Below are 14,618 nucleotides of genomic sequence, written 5' to 3'. Positions count from 1 at the left end.
GGAGGTCAAAAATAAAACGGGAAGCAATTTAAGTAGTCGTTTTGACAGAACAAAAGTGTTCTATTTCGCGGATCTTAGTGTGGATCGTATAGATGAACAGCCAAGTGCGTGAGACATGGGGTTGGTTCCAGCTGTCGATTCACAATGTTGAGCTCACCCATCCACCCAAACAACTCCAACGCTCAAGAAAACAAAAAATGAGAAAGACAGTCCCGACACTATTTATTTTGACAAACCACCCCGTCTTTGTTGAAAAACGCCTTTCCCTTAGTTCCTCCCTAGAGCCAGCCACCTGATGATGTGTTGTTGTAAGGTATCTAGAGATGCATGCATGTTGAAAAGCAAAGGAGAAAAATGCTGCCAGATCCCGCCAAACCGCTCAGAAACTCCCGTTTGCGGCTTGTATATGTAAAAAGCCAATCAATGCCCGAACGTGTTGTTGAACCCCATCTCCTTTTCTTCCCTTCCTCTTTGGGAGATACTTGTTGAACTCTCCCCTTGCCTGCCTTTTGACCCACGCCCCCTCGAAACCATAAACTCCAACGCAGAAGAAGAAATGTCTATGAGCAACACCCGTCTAAAACCCATTTGTGTGTCTATTGAGAAGTCTGAACAGAAGACAGATTACCGCCCGTCGTGTCCTCAACAGGAGGGCAGGTGCAGAAAAGGTTGGTATCTCCGTAAGCTAGAAATATGTCAGCGTACTTGAGACCGATGCCATAACACGGCAAGAAGTCACTTACTATCGTTAATTCTCGCCACACTAGGCCAGAACTTCTTCTCCTTGAGCCAAGGCAGCGGGTAGGCAGCCTTGGTGCGGCTATAAGGCCTATCCCACTTGCTTCCCTCCTCACCATCGCCGCCAATGATATCCACCATGGGATGAGGCGCCATCTTCAAGACGTTGCCCTCACGCGGGGCCTTGCCCTCCTCAATCTCACGAATCTCCTCGCGAATGCTGACAAGAGCATCGACGAAGCGGTCAAGCTCCTCCTTGGACTCGGACTCGGTAGGTTCAATCATGAGGGTGTTGGCCACGGGCCAGCTCATGGTGGGAGCGTGGAAGCCATAATCCTGCAGGCGCTTCGCGATGTCGATCGCCTCGATGCCGGCGGTGGCCTGGAAAGGCCGGACGTCCAGGATGAACTCGTGGGCGCATCTGCCGTGTTCGTTGGTGTACAAAATCGAGTAGTGGGGCTTGAGCTTGGCGAGGAGATAGTTGGCGTTGAGAAGGCCGACCTGGGTGGCCTTCTTGAGGCCGGCGGCGCCCATGAGAGCAATGTACGACCAGCTGATGGGGAGGATACCGGCGCTTCCAAATGGCGCACTGGTCACCTGCGTTGTGGTATGGTTGGGGTAGTTGTGGAGCGTAGAAATGGGAAGGTGAGGACCCAGATGCTTCTTGACGCAGACAGGGCCGACACCTGGGCCACCACCGCCGTGGGGAATGCAGAAAGTCTTGTGCAGGTTGAGATGGCACACATCTGCGCCAATCTCACCAGGGCTGCAAAGGCCGATCTGAGCGTTCATGTTGGCGCCGTCCATGTACACCTGGCCACCATGGGAATGGATGATGTTGCAGACCTCCTTGATTTGCGGCTCGAAAACACCGAAGGTGCTGGGGTAGGTGATCATAATGGCACCAATCTGCTTGGAGTGCTGCTCACACTTGGCCCGAAGGTCCTCGAGATCCAAGTTGCCCGTCTTAGTGTCGCACTTGATGGGGACAACACGCATGCCCGCCATAGCTGCTGACGCCGGATTCGTGCCGTGGGCCGAAACAGGAATCAAGCAGATGTCACGGACAGGATCGTCAGGGCCGCGCTGAGAGTCGAGGTAGCTACGGATAATCCGCAAACCTGCGTACTCGCCCTGAGCACCCGAGTTTGGCTGCAAACTCACACCATCCATGCCTGTGATGCTCTTCAACTGCTCCTCAAGCTCGTAGATGATAGTGTAAATCGGCTGCGCCTTGATGTTCTGCTTCAAACGTCCAGGATGAACATTGGCAAAGCCTGGCAGGGTGATGAGCGACATTTCAGCGCTACCGTTCAGCTTCATGGTGCATGAGCCCAGAGGAATCATGGAGTGCACCAGGGAGAGATCCTTGGACTGAAGGTGGTGGATGTAGCGGAGCATCTCTGTCTCGGAGTGGTGGCTGTTGAAGACGGGATGTGTCAGGTACGGGGAGGTCCTCTTCAACGTCTCGGGTATGTTGGCAGTTCTGACGGACTGCTCCTCGAGCAAGCTCTTGACAGTGGAAGCATAATCCTCTCCAGAGTTTGCCGACTGCTGCACCAGATAGGAACGGAAGTCACCAAGAATCTGGACAAGTCTGGTCAAATCCTCCTCCGTGACCGTCTCATCCAGGCTGATAGCAACCTTGCTCTCGCCGACTGGTTTGACGTAGACCCCAGTCTCCTTTGCGAAACGGTAAAACTTATCAGCCATGTTTGGCAAGTCGATGGTAACTTTGTCGAAAATCGGCTCCTGGGCTTCATAGCCATAGCGTCTAGCGGCCGCCCAAATAACCCGTGCAGCAAGGTTGCATCTCTCAGCAATCCGCTTCAGACCTTCAGGGCCGTGGTAAACTGCGTAAAATGCGGCCATGTTGGCGAGCAAAGCTTGAGCAGTGCAGACATTGCTGGTAGCCTTCTCTCTCCTGATATGCTGTTCTCGTGTCTGCAAGGCCAGACGAAGAGCACGACCACCGAGACGATCCTTGGATACGCCGACAAGACGACCGGGCATCTTCCTCTTGAGCTTCTCCTGCACGGCAAAGAAAGCAGCATGGGGTCCTCCCGATCCGAAGGGTACACCGAATCTTTGCGAGTTTCCAAACACGATATCAGCACCGAGTTCGCCCGGTGGGGTTAAGAGAGTAAGTGCGAGCAGGTCTGTTCCGACACTGAGGAGCGCGCCTTGCTTGTGAACGGCATCGGCAATCGATCGGAAGTCGGCAGCGTTACCGAACCTATCAGGGTACTGGAGCATGACACCGACCAAGTTATCGCCCAACTCCTGCAGGCTGGCGAGCGTGGACTCGTTAACGTCCATAATGGCGACCTCGACCCCCAACGCTTCAGCACGTCCGCACAACACCTTGATTGTCGCAGGATGAGTTGACTTGGAGACAACAAACGTCTTTCCTTTCAGCTTCTGCCTCGACGTAGGCAACGAGTTCAGGGAGATAGCCATCGCTTCGGCTGCCGCAGTTCCCTCGTCCAGCAAACTAGCATTGGCAACCGGGAGAGCTGTCAGATCAGTCACCAAGGTCTGAAAGTTGAGCAGGGACTCGAGACGGCCCTGGCTGATCTCGGGTTGGTATGGCGTATAACTGGTGTACCAAGCCGGGCTCTCGAGCACATTGCGCTTGATTACTTCAGGGACCAAAGTGCCGTAGTATCCTTCGCCAATGAAGTATCTCTCCGACTTGTTGGGAGTCCCAGCAATGTCCTGTGCGATCTTCTGAACCTCCCATTCCTGGAGACCCTCCCTCGACATGGTTTCGCTCTCAGACTGCTTTCCCTCAGTCACAAACAACTCCCTGGTTGACCGGATATCCGCGGGTATGACTTGCTCCACGAATTCGTCAAGCGACTTGACAGGGGGCGAAAGAGCCTGGAGCATCTCCTGCACGCCCTGATCGTCCGGGCCGATATGCCGTTTGGTGAAGCTCTCATTGATAGGAAACAGGTCGGGCAGTCTATGGAACTCGGGTGTCTGGAGGGTCGGTTTCGGGCTTTCCCAGGCAGCGCTCGTGGTGCTCTCCCATCGTGCGAGTGCCTTGGGAGTAGAGCAAGCAGTTGAAATGCGAGGTCGCAAAAGTGGTCTTGAAGCTCGGGAAGCGTGGAGCAAAGCACCTGGTACCTTGCGCAGGTGCGCCATCTGCTGTCTGGAAGCCATTGTGACCGGAGAACAAGAGCTTCGAGACCTCGGTGAGATTCAATCGGGCCCAGGTGTCAATGACGGCCGGACAAGTCGATATGGCGGCGCAAGAGCGCGCGTCCGTCCAGAACAAAGACTTCTGGCCAAGGATTGTTAAGGTTGTACCCTGAATGCTCAGTGGCACACAAAGATGCCGTGTGTGGCCGTAGACACCGACGTGTATTGCTGGCGCAAGGGATGAGGAGAATATGAAAAAATACGGGGGGAAAAAAAGTAAGAAGTACGACGTGGGAGGCAGTCCAATGGCGCTTAGATAGGGTCGGTCTTAACGGCAGTCCACGAACAATCCCGAGCCAGGTTGACGTCAAGGCGGCAAACCGGTCTATATGCGATTGTCTGCTAGACTGGTGAAAACTCGCTGAAAGAAACTGGAATTCCCAACCTACGACAGATACGGGACAAGTAAGAGAGATAAGGAGCAAGAAGAAGCGGCAAACTTTAAAGTCAATGGCAGCCCTTATCCAGTCATACTGTCACCCTCCGAGGTCCCCAGTCCCCAGGACAGTCCACTCACCCCCCACCGTTATCGGTCCCCAGTATCAACCACGGCCCTGGAGTCTGGAGCAGTTGTTTGTATGCCAGTTTCAAGGGAAGGGCGGTGGCAGTCGGGTATTCTCGGTTAGGGGCCTCCTGATAACGCTCCGACTGGTTCACCGGCTTTGCATGTTCGTTGCATATGGTGTTGTCTTAGGTAATTGTACTCCGGGTACCATTCCGAGCCGCAATGCCAAGCCCACCTTCTGCACCGGGCAGGCGGTGCCAGTGCTCGCGCCGCTGTCATCCGCCCTCAAGCCCGATTGCCGAACTAGGGATGGCGTCATGAAAAAAAAAGTTTACCGACCGCCAAGTTCTTTCAAACTGCCATCGTGGGGTCAGAATTCAAGCAAAAAGCCTGAAAAGTCAAAACACTGGATCTTGATCCACAGACTTTGAACCCGGATCCGAAGTTTGAGCTTTCAAGGTTCCCAGAAGAAAGAAAATAAAATCAATTCCTATCGCAGCACCCAATCGACACCATCGTCACCGGCCACCTCGTCCTCCCACCACGAAACACAAATAACCACCACAACCCCTTCACAGAATCCAAAATGTTCGGTTGTACGTCACTGTCTCCCCCTCTCCTCCAAGATCTCACCGCCTTCCAAAAATTCTAACAAATAATCGAAACAGTGCCCCCACAAATCTCCGAGGCCGAGCTTCGCGCCGCCGAGGCGGAGGCCACCTTCACCATCCAGCGGGTCATCGCCACAGCCGCTGCTCTCTACCTCTGTATGAAATTCCAAATCTCTATCTTCCCCCGGCTGGTTGGGTGATTCTAACCTTTGCCCCCTTGTACAGCCCCCTTCGTCATCGATGCCGTCTCCAAGGTCTTCTAAACGGTCTAAGACACTCGATATGCCTGCCACAGCCTGTTGGTCACGTATTGCGATATATCAAATACCACCACCGTGACGACCAGGCCATGTATAAACGCCCTGTACCAACAATAGAGTAGTGGGTGTTGTCTGGGAACTAGAGCAGGGAAGGCAGGCTTACTCGCTTGACCACTTGCATGTGGTAAGGGGTAGCCATCCGATAGACGGTGACACTAGGCACGGCGCCTGCTCTTTCTTTGTGAGGATTGTGAGTGGGATCGTTTCCAGAGGGCCAACAGGAGCCAGCCGCCGGCGTCTCTGGCATAGGCTGAAAACCATCTGGCGGCTTCCATGGCAAGGCGTTTGTTGAAAGCTCAGCTCCCAGTCAAAAGATCACGGACATACCTCGCAATTGCAGGCAAAAATGAGAAGGAAATCAAAAAGCATAAACAGTCACGAGGGGTCCATAGATTCATGATGACAAGGCGAATATTATGCCCTAATTTTGAGTACCAACACTCTACGAAAGATCCGTATCCACACCAACGCCTTCGCCGTGCTGCCCAGGTCTCGTCCTATTTTTTCCCTACTTCCTTGCGTGTTGAAGTATGCAATAGAGCCCCTAGACTGGAAAACCAACACAGCCTAGTGAAACCGTGTCGTAAGCCTCGCCGATTCAGGTGTAGCATGTGACTAGCGTGCCTTCTTTGACGGAGCCGGTGCTGGCTTGTGTTCCTTTTCCCACTCGTCAAAGTCCTTCTTGGCTTCCTCAACCTGCTTTCTAAGGTGCTGAAGTTGCTTGTCGTAGTCTTCGAGGATCTAAACAGCACTGTTAGCCCTGGGGTTTCAAAGTTGCTTTGCGATGGGAAAACACCAACCTTCTTCGCCTTTGCCTCCACATCCTCGCTCAAGCCCCCATTTTCAAGAGCGCCAGGCTTGTTGATCTCGTCCTTGAGGCTGTCGGCATACTGCCTGAGAATGATAAGACGGCTCCACAACTCCTCCAACCGCGCGCTCAAAGCAGGGTCCTGCAGGTCCTTGTCGATCTTCTGAAGCTTCTGCTTGAGCTGATCCTCATCGCCAGAAAGCGCGTAACCCCTGTTGCGCAGAATCTGGACCTTGGCGGCCAAAACCAAGCAACGCCTGCTCTGCTCCGCATGCTTCCTCCGCGCATTGAGCGCACGAACAGAGTGCTCCAAATCGTGACGAGAAAGAATCGCGTCTAAGCTGGCGTTGATGGCATGGAGCTTGTTGTTGAACTCGGCAAGGGCCCTTCGTTGCAACGTTAGGCGCGCAACGATAGCTGGGAAGCCAGCGCAGAGAACGGGCATGAAGTTGGCCGCAGGCTTGTTACGAAGAGCCTCGTCCCATTCCTTGGGGTCGTCCTGAGGACCGGGGTGGTAGTGTGGTACAGCGTGCTCGTCAACCTTGTTGTAGAGATAGGTGCGGAAAACGCAGTTGGGGTTCGAGGGGTCCCATTTCTCGGTGATGAGCTTGATCTGATCAGGAATTGGCTTCTGAACTGGTTCGGCGAACAAATGGCACTGGTTAGCACGGAACATCACACAATCATGTAGTAAGGAGTGATAGGTTGGGTGATAAGAAGCAAAACATACAGTTTGTCTGGCTCCCAGGTTGCCATATTGAGCTGCCCAACTGTTGGGTCGAGTTGGTCAAAGTCTGCCCTAGCGCCAAAGGTGCTTGTTGTTGCGCTTGTGGTTGCGCCTGCTGCTGTTGCTGCTGCTGTTGCTACCGTCGAATTAGCATCACGCCCGTTCGTTGAGAGACGGGACTCTTCTTACACTGGCAGCTGGTTGCGCAAACATGCTATTACCGAAGATGTTCTGCCCCGCGGGCTTAGTGGCGGTTGAAAACATCGAAAAGTGATATATCTGGTCGAATGGAACGCGTAAGGTAGGGAGACAAACGGAAGGTCGCAAATCGAGGGACCGAAAACAAACGGCGACGAGGAGTATTGACCGGGAGGGATGCGCGCCGGAGATGCAATTATAGTTGTCTAGCTTGTACTTTTTATTTCCTGTGGCCTTGTCGCAAGCAACTGATGAAGAAGGGATAAGATGCGTAAAGTTGCTGTCGGACTTTGTCGGATATGGAGTGGTTGAATGTTTTGTTCGGCTTGCAGCCTTCAAAAACTGAGCTCCATCAAAAGCTGGCCCAGGCTTTCTACGTTGCTCACTGGCGCAGACCGCGTTTCCAGTGGGTCCTCACCGTGCGGGCAGGGCGCCTCACCTTGGTAAAGCCAATCATCCACCAGCGGGTGGGACCCACACGTCAGGAAGCCGAACCTCCAGCAACTCCAAGCATCGCCAGAGCTCCAAAACACTCATAGCTTCGCAGCCAAGTTAGGCCCGCCAACACCGTCAAGATGGCAGCCAGAAAACCCACGTACGTGTGCTTTGTGACGGCTTCTAAGCCCCAGTTCACCAATTGGTGTGATTGAGGGGAAGCAGCGCCCTGGAGCACGGAATCACTGACATAATCGATAGCTTCAACCAGCAGATCCTCATCGACCCGACGCCGCTGCCAGATTCGATCCCCAAAGTCAAGGAGGTCGGCGCCAGCTCTGCCCCTCTTCTCTCGGCTGCTTTCTTCATCGGCGCGCGGTGCAAGGACTACAATGATGACTACATGCAATGCAAGACTGAGAACCCCGGAAAGGGCGAGTTTGAGTGCCTGAAGGAGGGGCGGCGGGTCACCAGATGCGCCCGGAGCGTGTACGTGCCCCTTGTTGGATTTCTGGCTTAGGGGAATGGATTCATGCTGGATTTCGACAACGACACATTGCAGGAAGAGGCCATGAGAGCTGACAGATACGATTGATCACCAGCATCGAGGATATCAACAAGTCATGCCTGGAGCAATTTCGCGCCCACTGGACATGTCTCGAGAACAACAACCATCAGCTTTGGCAGTGCCGCCCCGATGAGTGGAAGCTGAACAAGTGTGTTTTCGACAACCTGGTGCGTCATGTCCCTGGAACCGAGCCCAGTCACATATATCACCCACCGGACGATGTCGCAAGCTAACCCACATGTTCATGATTAACAGAAGCTCGAGAAGGTCATTCCTGACCAGCCCAAGCAGTCAACACCCGTCCACCTCAGACAGAAGCAGATCTATGCCCACTCACCGGTCCCGGCGTGGGAGAAGCCATTCATTGCTGAGAAGTCCCAGTCCTCCTAAGCCTGGGTGGAATTCTAAGGGGCTTTCTGTCTGCGCTTGAAGGATGTGGCGAGCTCTTCTTTCTTTACCTACCTGTCTTGATATGGGGGATAGATGGATGCACACGTCTGGGCTCTGTATATAGTAGAAACCCAGCACACGACAGGAGGAAGGTGAATCTAAAGTTTGTCCAGAGTTTCGCGGTTGACTGTCCTTCTGCGTATTCTGCGTATATCATTCACTCGCTATTTTGTCTTGACTGAGAACAGTTGCAGGGGCAGTGGGGCAAGGCACGCCGAGACAAGGTTGTGTTTCATTCTCTCCGTCGAGGCAAGACTTCGGGGTACGTGGAATCTTGTGGTAGCTCTCTGAAGAGTCATGATGAAGAGGCTTGCACCAAGCTGTCTGCCTCCAGAGCAGTACACATTCAAGCGGATTGGGTCTCAGCCTCATTCGTCATACCCAGGGACGTTGGCGGTCTTTCACGTCGGAAATGGGGCGCAGCTAAACCCGCTGCTGTCTGCCATCCAGTATGTTTGTCTCATAAACCACTCCTGTTCATATTTTGCGTCAATTCAGGAAAGTCGATGTTTCACACAAACACGAACAGCCGCGTAGTTAGATCCACAATGACTTCTCCTGGGCCAACACTTTCCGGGCCATTTCATCAACTATTCAGCAAGTGGAAGATCTGCTCGTGCTCGTCGTGGACACGTAATGTTTTAATGTGTACCATTAACAGCTTACGCGAACCTCGATGACAAGAACGATCATATTACACTAAAGGTCCCCCCTGTGTTGCCATGGCAGCCACACACGCAACTGTGACTACGTTCGCAGCACCAGTCAAAGGGAACTTTTACAGAGATTGAGCTCAGTTCTCCATGATGACCAGAACTCGCGGGGCGATATCTCCGAGCCGAGCTTCTCTCATTCACGACCAACAACGTCGACGACTGGTCACAAAACGTGAAAATGCGACTGTGACTGTGACCAAGGTACGGAAAGGGCTCGAAATAGCACCTAGCACTATTAGAGGCTGGAGGTTCTCCGCACTGAGTTCGGAGGAGAATGCTCCCGGGCTCTGTACTTCGTTTGGTACACTCTGACCACCATATCTTTGGACATATTCGGTCATGATGTGTATGAGTGACCAGATGAACGGAGTATTCCCTGGATATAGGGATCTCAAGTTGAGAAAGGTGGACAGGAAAGCCGCGACACATTTTGGCGACCTGATTGCTGGCATAGCGAAACCGGAGTTGAGCGGCGTGAATCAGCCATGTCTTGATGACAATGTCTTAACCTAGGGAACTGGTGTTCTAATCCTCAACTCAGCCTGCCATGATGTCCTTCAATGTCTCGGAGGCCTTGCCTGGTCTGTCAGCACTTGCCTTCATTCAACTGGACGACGGCGGTATATGTTGTGGTCTTGTGCTCACTACCCTTGACAGGCTATGGCAGCAATCATGTAGTTTGAGTCGGCCATTGCAAGGAGATTAATATATGCAAAACAAGGACACCTGCAGGCTACTCACCCAATATCCCGAGAGAAACCGACCATACAATAACAAGTGATCATAGGTGGTCATCCACTCATCTGTCTCGGAGACTGGAAGTTGGGCATGTTTCAATGAGGGTTTTTTGATGTAAAGAATTCGGCAGCAAAAAAACCACATTTTGATGGCGTAGGTAGGCCTTCTTGCAGCAAGACCCCTCTCCAACCAGGGATCACAATGACGGGTTGATGGTCTCAATCTACCGCAGCGATTTAAACTTGCTGGAAATCCCCATCCGGCATGACCCATGCGGTGGGTATGAACGGTGCCTCGGACAAAAATATGTATGCTATTATTGAGTCACTCGGAACAACTTCCACATCAGTTCTCGCGTAACAGTCAGACAAGCAGGGCATCATCTGGTCGATCAAATTGGCATCTCGTCAGTCATGGGGCTTTGCTTCCCCAGACCCAACATGTGGCACCGAACGGAGAGTGGAGTGATAGGGGAGATATCCTTCATTTTGTGGTCGGTTTTATGGACATGAAGTGGTCATGGTCGCGGACAGCACTGTCGAGGCCGATGGAGACGGGCACCACGGGCCAGGTCAAAAGCCATCTCGGCCACCATGAGCAAGTCGCCCCCAAGGTCTTCATGGGCCACATTCTTGCACCCGTTCCTCAGGGGTACGCGTAAAATAGTGGCAAAAGGATGCGCTGCTGTGCGACAAACATCGTCTTCCAAAATATAGGAGGCTGTCACCAACGGACAGCTGGGAGCATCAGGCAGGCAGGCAGGCAGTCGGCGGCTCACGTTCCGTGACGGAAACTTTGCCGACTCTGAAGTCTGAGACGAAAACGAGAAACCCCGCCAGAAAAGATCCCGATGGCCTCTTCGGATTCAAGGGTAGAATATCGACCTCCATTTAGAGGTCATTAAGGTTTTGCGGGGTCGAATACGCACATAATCTGCAGCTTTGTCTTTGGTATACTGTGGTCTGAAAATGGGAGCGATCTTCTGGATCAGCAGCTATGTCGATGAGGCGCACACACCACGTTGCAATGTTTTATACTTTAACCAGACTTCCCGGACACCAGAATCGAATATACACACTCCCGTCGCAGGAGAGAGCCACACCAGAAGGAGCATGAAGTTGCCGGTTGCTAGAGACCGATTTCCTTCATGGATATCATAACCACCGGTAGGGAAACCCCTGCGCGTCTTCCTCGCACGACAATCTGGCCGCAGTTGGACCAACGGTGATCGACCCCCCTTAAATGTGGGCGTTTGCCGCCCTGTGCCTGCTCCCCGCGGGGTATATCTGGAAGTGGAAGGCACGAATGGCAAAGATGATGAAATTTTGCTCAAAATCCTCAAAAACCCGGATGTGCAATCTGCTCTCAAACACCGAGCTCATGCCCCAAGAGATCTAGTTTCCGATCTTGCAAATTTGCTAGGTATGCCGACCTAGTAGGGAACTCGATCCAGACTCTCCAGGACTCTCCAGGTTTGCAACTACACAGAAGCGGCATAAAAAGTGGCCCGGGGGTATCGTAGCAAAATTCCTGCACTGCAGGATTCGAGGTTGTGCTTCGCAAGTCTGATCCTGTCAGAATCGGATACAATCCAGACAGATGGTGATGATTGAGACCAGGGGATATGTTTTGTTTTTTCCCCACCGGGAACTTAACAGATTCAATACACGAATATCATAGAAAGCACTGTATTATCTCAGAACTTGATAAAACATCGTTTGGTGTTGCGACACATGCTGGCGTCGATCGAGTCATGTTAAGGCTTTGGACGGCACGATCCTATCAACCCTAACAATGCAACATGATCGTACGCTTGTCGATGGAGTTTCTCAGGGGGAGCAGTGGTGAATTTCGTCAAGGTCTCCACCCGCTGTTAGCGTCGTTTCAGACAGGCGGGGGTTACCGCCGTTGTGTCCATTGGCTCTCCCAATCTCTGGGCACCCAGGTTAGCCCCGGTAATTGCAAGCTACCCCGCCAAGTCCTGCAAGGCACTCCTCAGGAACAGCGATTTGATTGGCTCTAGACTTTGGGCCAGAAGGGTCTCGAGGAGTGCGGCTATCAAACCGAGGGCTCGATGAACGGCCCTGATCAGAAACATGGGACGACAGCTCCCTGTGTTTTGGAGCCAATTGTCTAGTTGACGTGACACCACCTGAGAAGACCGAGAAACCCAGCGACCCAGCCGGCAGCCTGGAAAGGCATCACAGGATACCCGCTGCTGCTGCGTTGCGCGGTTGTGGATGTAGTTCGAGTATAATAGAATTGGACTTCGCACTGCAATTTTCCTGTTCCAAAAGTCAACGACCGCTGACGCTATCGTCTGGTAAAGAAACCTACCTTGTGAGCAAAACCCAACTTCACATCTGGACACACACCTGAAAACCAACCCTTGGTGCCGTTGATGCATCAACCCCTCCCCTGGTCCGCTTGTTTGCTTGAGAACTGCGGCGTGGTCGTGATATTTCCACTCCGTCCGCCCCGCATTCAAGAAAATTAAGGTGACGTCTGAAGGGGGCCAAGAAGCCGGGACCAGCACCCTGGATTCTGATCCCCTCAACCTGACGCTCCAGCTTGGGCCCCACCCGTTGCCGGCTGCTAAGAACACCACCCTTCCTTTCTCGATTCTCACCTTTCAACTCTTCACCTTTTCTTCTCTGGTGTGACCCGTGGACTGCATCCTTCCCACAACCATTTCCTCACCTTCTCTTCTTCCCCCAACACTCCTTTTGAAGTTTTACTTCAGTCCACTCCTTACCAACTGTTCGCCATCTCTGGTCTCTCGACTTTTTCGACTTTTGTGCCCTGCTCGATTTGGCGACTTTCCACTCCTTCCCAAACCAAAACATCAACACCTCTCTTGACGGCGGCGCTGTCGTTTGGTGTTAGGGCGACCTCGGAATCCTGTGGCTACTGCGGTACTCGTGAACCCTGGTTGTGGACGACGACAAGTATCGTCACGCATTCTTTTCTCGTCACTCCTTCCACTAGCAGTTTCCTCGACGGACCGGTGCGGCAAGTCAAAAGACGTCATCTCGATCCAGCTCAGCGGACCGACGACTGTCTCACAACAGCGAACGATCCCATCGACATCCTTGAAGGATCAAGCAACGACAGCAGTGCTGCCCTCAACCTAGCTCTGGGTACATAACTCCCCATCTCAGACCCATCCCCTCACGACCAATCCATCATTCAGACCCGAACTATCATCATTCTAGGTACGTCTGCTGGTTGGAACGTCTCTCTGATGCCCACGTGGGCCGTGTCTCATGCATCACAATCATATTGTTGTTTTGAAAGTTGGGTGACGGGAGTCCCCTCTGGCTATCTGCTCTCACCAATCTGACTCAACCTTGATAATGCATATCAGACCGCGAGACTAATGTTCTAGACAGACACGCCGATTTTACAAATATGAAGTCCTCAGTGATGCTCGCCGCCTGCGGCGCTATTCTGGCTGCTGCCAGCCCCATCCTCCAGGAGCGTCGCCTTATTGTTCACAGTAAGGTCATCATTGAATGGGTTACCGTCACTGTCACCGAAGGCGAGCAGCCCACTCCGGCTGTGTTCAGCGTGGCTCGTCGCCCCGCTCAGCGCACCACTACTACTACCATCGCGACCACCACGTCTGCCGCCCCCCCCCCGCCACCTCCTCCCCCTCCGGCTCCCAGCACGAGCGCTGCTCCTGAGCCGGTGGTTGTTGTTGAGCCTGCTCCGGAGCCCGTGCCTGCTACAAAGGCCCCTCCTCCCGTTGTGGAAGCCCCTGCCCCCGTGGTTAAGTCCCCGGCCCCCGTCGTCGAGCCTCCTGCTCCCATCGTCGAAGCCCCCGCCCCTGCCGTGTCTACTCAAGCCCCCGCTCCGGCCCCAGCTCCGGCCCCAGCTCCGGCCCCAGCTCCAGTGAAGGTCGAGGCCTCCAGTGACTATCAGAAGGCTGTTCTTGAGAGCCACAATGTGCACCGTTTTAACCACTCCGCTGGTGCTCTCGAGTGGGGACAACAGTATGCCGACTCTGCCAAGGTTCTTGCCCAACGTTGCAAATTTGAGCACGACACGTAAGTAGAATAGGTTTCCGACGTTGGATCATGGTTCTAACTGTTTTGCAGGAGCATCAACGGTGGTGGCTACGGCCAAAATCTTGCCATGTGGGCCGCATCTGCTAACGTTGACAAAGTCGACCCAGCTGCTGCTGCTGCTCGCGCCATCTCTAATGGCTGGTACAATGACGAGCTTGAGCTTTTCCCTGCCAGCGAATATGGCCGTGCCAACCCTAGCGCCCAGGCTCAAGCCACCTTCTCCAAGTGGGGGCACTTCACCCAGCTTGTCTGGAAGGACTCCAAACAGGTTGGCTGCTTCACCGCTCGCTGCCCTGTCGGCACGCTTGTCTCCAACATGGAGTCTCTGTACACTGTCTGCAATTATTTCCCTGTTGGTACGTTTCAAAATAGCCATTTATCCACAACTACTTGTGTCCCACCGAACTAACCTTTTGTACGTGTAGGAAACATGGGCGGAGCTTACGGCAAGAATGTGCTGCCTCCCCTTGGCCAGCCCATCTCCATCGCAGCCTAAGTGTAGGCACAACTGATCGTTAACGAAGACG

At 53.3% G+C, this 14,618-nt stretch overlaps 5 protein-coding genes across 5 annotated transcripts; 3 read left to right on the top strand and 2 right to left on the bottom strand.

Moving 5' to 3' along the window:
* Positions 1–18: 18 nt before the first annotated feature.
* On the bottom strand, positions 19–4,518 carry GCV2 (glycine decarboxylase subunit P). Its single transcript, XM_062943465.1, has 2 exons — positions 744–4,518; positions 19–685 (listed from the first exon to the last, which is right to left on the bottom strand). Exons 1-2 carry the CDS (start codon positions 3,904–3,906, stop codon positions 597–599), a joined length of 3,252 nt encoding a protein of 1,083 aa, XP_062806588.1. The 5' UTR covers positions 3,907–4,518; the 3' UTR covers positions 19–596.
* A 228-nt stretch (positions 4,519–4,746) lies between these two features.
* Positions 4,747–5,763, top strand: QC764_122295 (uncharacterized protein). Its single transcript, XM_062943464.1, has 3 exons — positions 4,747–5,046; positions 5,119–5,217; positions 5,287–5,763. The coding sequence occupies exons 1-3, from the start codon at positions 5,037–5,039 to the stop codon at positions 5,322–5,324; spliced, it is 147 nt and encodes a 48-aa protein (XP_062806587.1). The 5' UTR covers positions 4,747–5,036; the 3' UTR covers positions 5,325–5,763.
* On the bottom strand, positions 5,757–7,517 carry NUP57 (Nucleoporin nup57). Its single transcript, XM_062943463.1, has 4 exons — positions 7,106–7,517; positions 6,920–7,052; positions 6,182–6,825; positions 5,757–6,122 (listed from the first exon to the last, which is right to left on the bottom strand). The coding sequence occupies exons 1-4, from the start codon at positions 7,178–7,180 to the stop codon at positions 5,997–5,999; spliced, it is 978 nt and encodes a 325-aa protein (XP_062806586.1). The 5' UTR covers positions 7,181–7,517; the 3' UTR covers positions 5,757–5,996.
* On the top strand, positions 7,165–8,682 carry NdufA8 (ndufa8, NADH-ubiquinone oxidoreductase complex I 19kd subunit). Its single transcript, XM_062943462.1, has 4 exons — positions 7,165–7,709; positions 7,811–8,038; positions 8,152–8,284; positions 8,373–8,682. The coding sequence occupies exons 1-4, from the start codon at positions 7,690–7,692 to the stop codon at positions 8,505–8,507; spliced, it is 516 nt and encodes a 171-aa protein (XP_062806585.1). The 5' UTR covers positions 7,165–7,689; the 3' UTR covers positions 8,508–8,682.
* Positions 8,683–13,432: 4,750 nt separating this feature from the next.
* QC764_122270 (uncharacterized protein) lies at positions 13,433–14,587 on the top strand (the record flags this gene model as incomplete). Its single annotated transcript, XM_062943461.1, has 3 exons — positions 13,433–14,070; positions 14,122–14,447; positions 14,517–14,587. The coding sequence occupies 3 exons, from the start codon at positions 13,433–13,435 to the stop codon at positions 14,585–14,587; spliced, it is 1,035 nt and encodes a 344-aa protein (XP_062806584.1).
* Between the last annotated feature and the right edge of the window lie 31 nt (positions 14,588–14,618).

The sequence above is a fragment of the Podospora pseudoanserina genome, chromosome 1 (genome assembly GCF_035222485.1).
Source record: "Podospora pseudoanserina strain CBS 124.78 chromosome 1, whole genome shotgun sequence".
In the NCBI taxonomy this organism is placed as follows: Eukaryota; Fungi; Ascomycota; class Sordariomycetes; order Sordariales; family Podosporaceae; genus Podospora; species Podospora pseudoanserina.
This window is presented reverse-complemented; position numbering and strand designations above follow the sequence as displayed.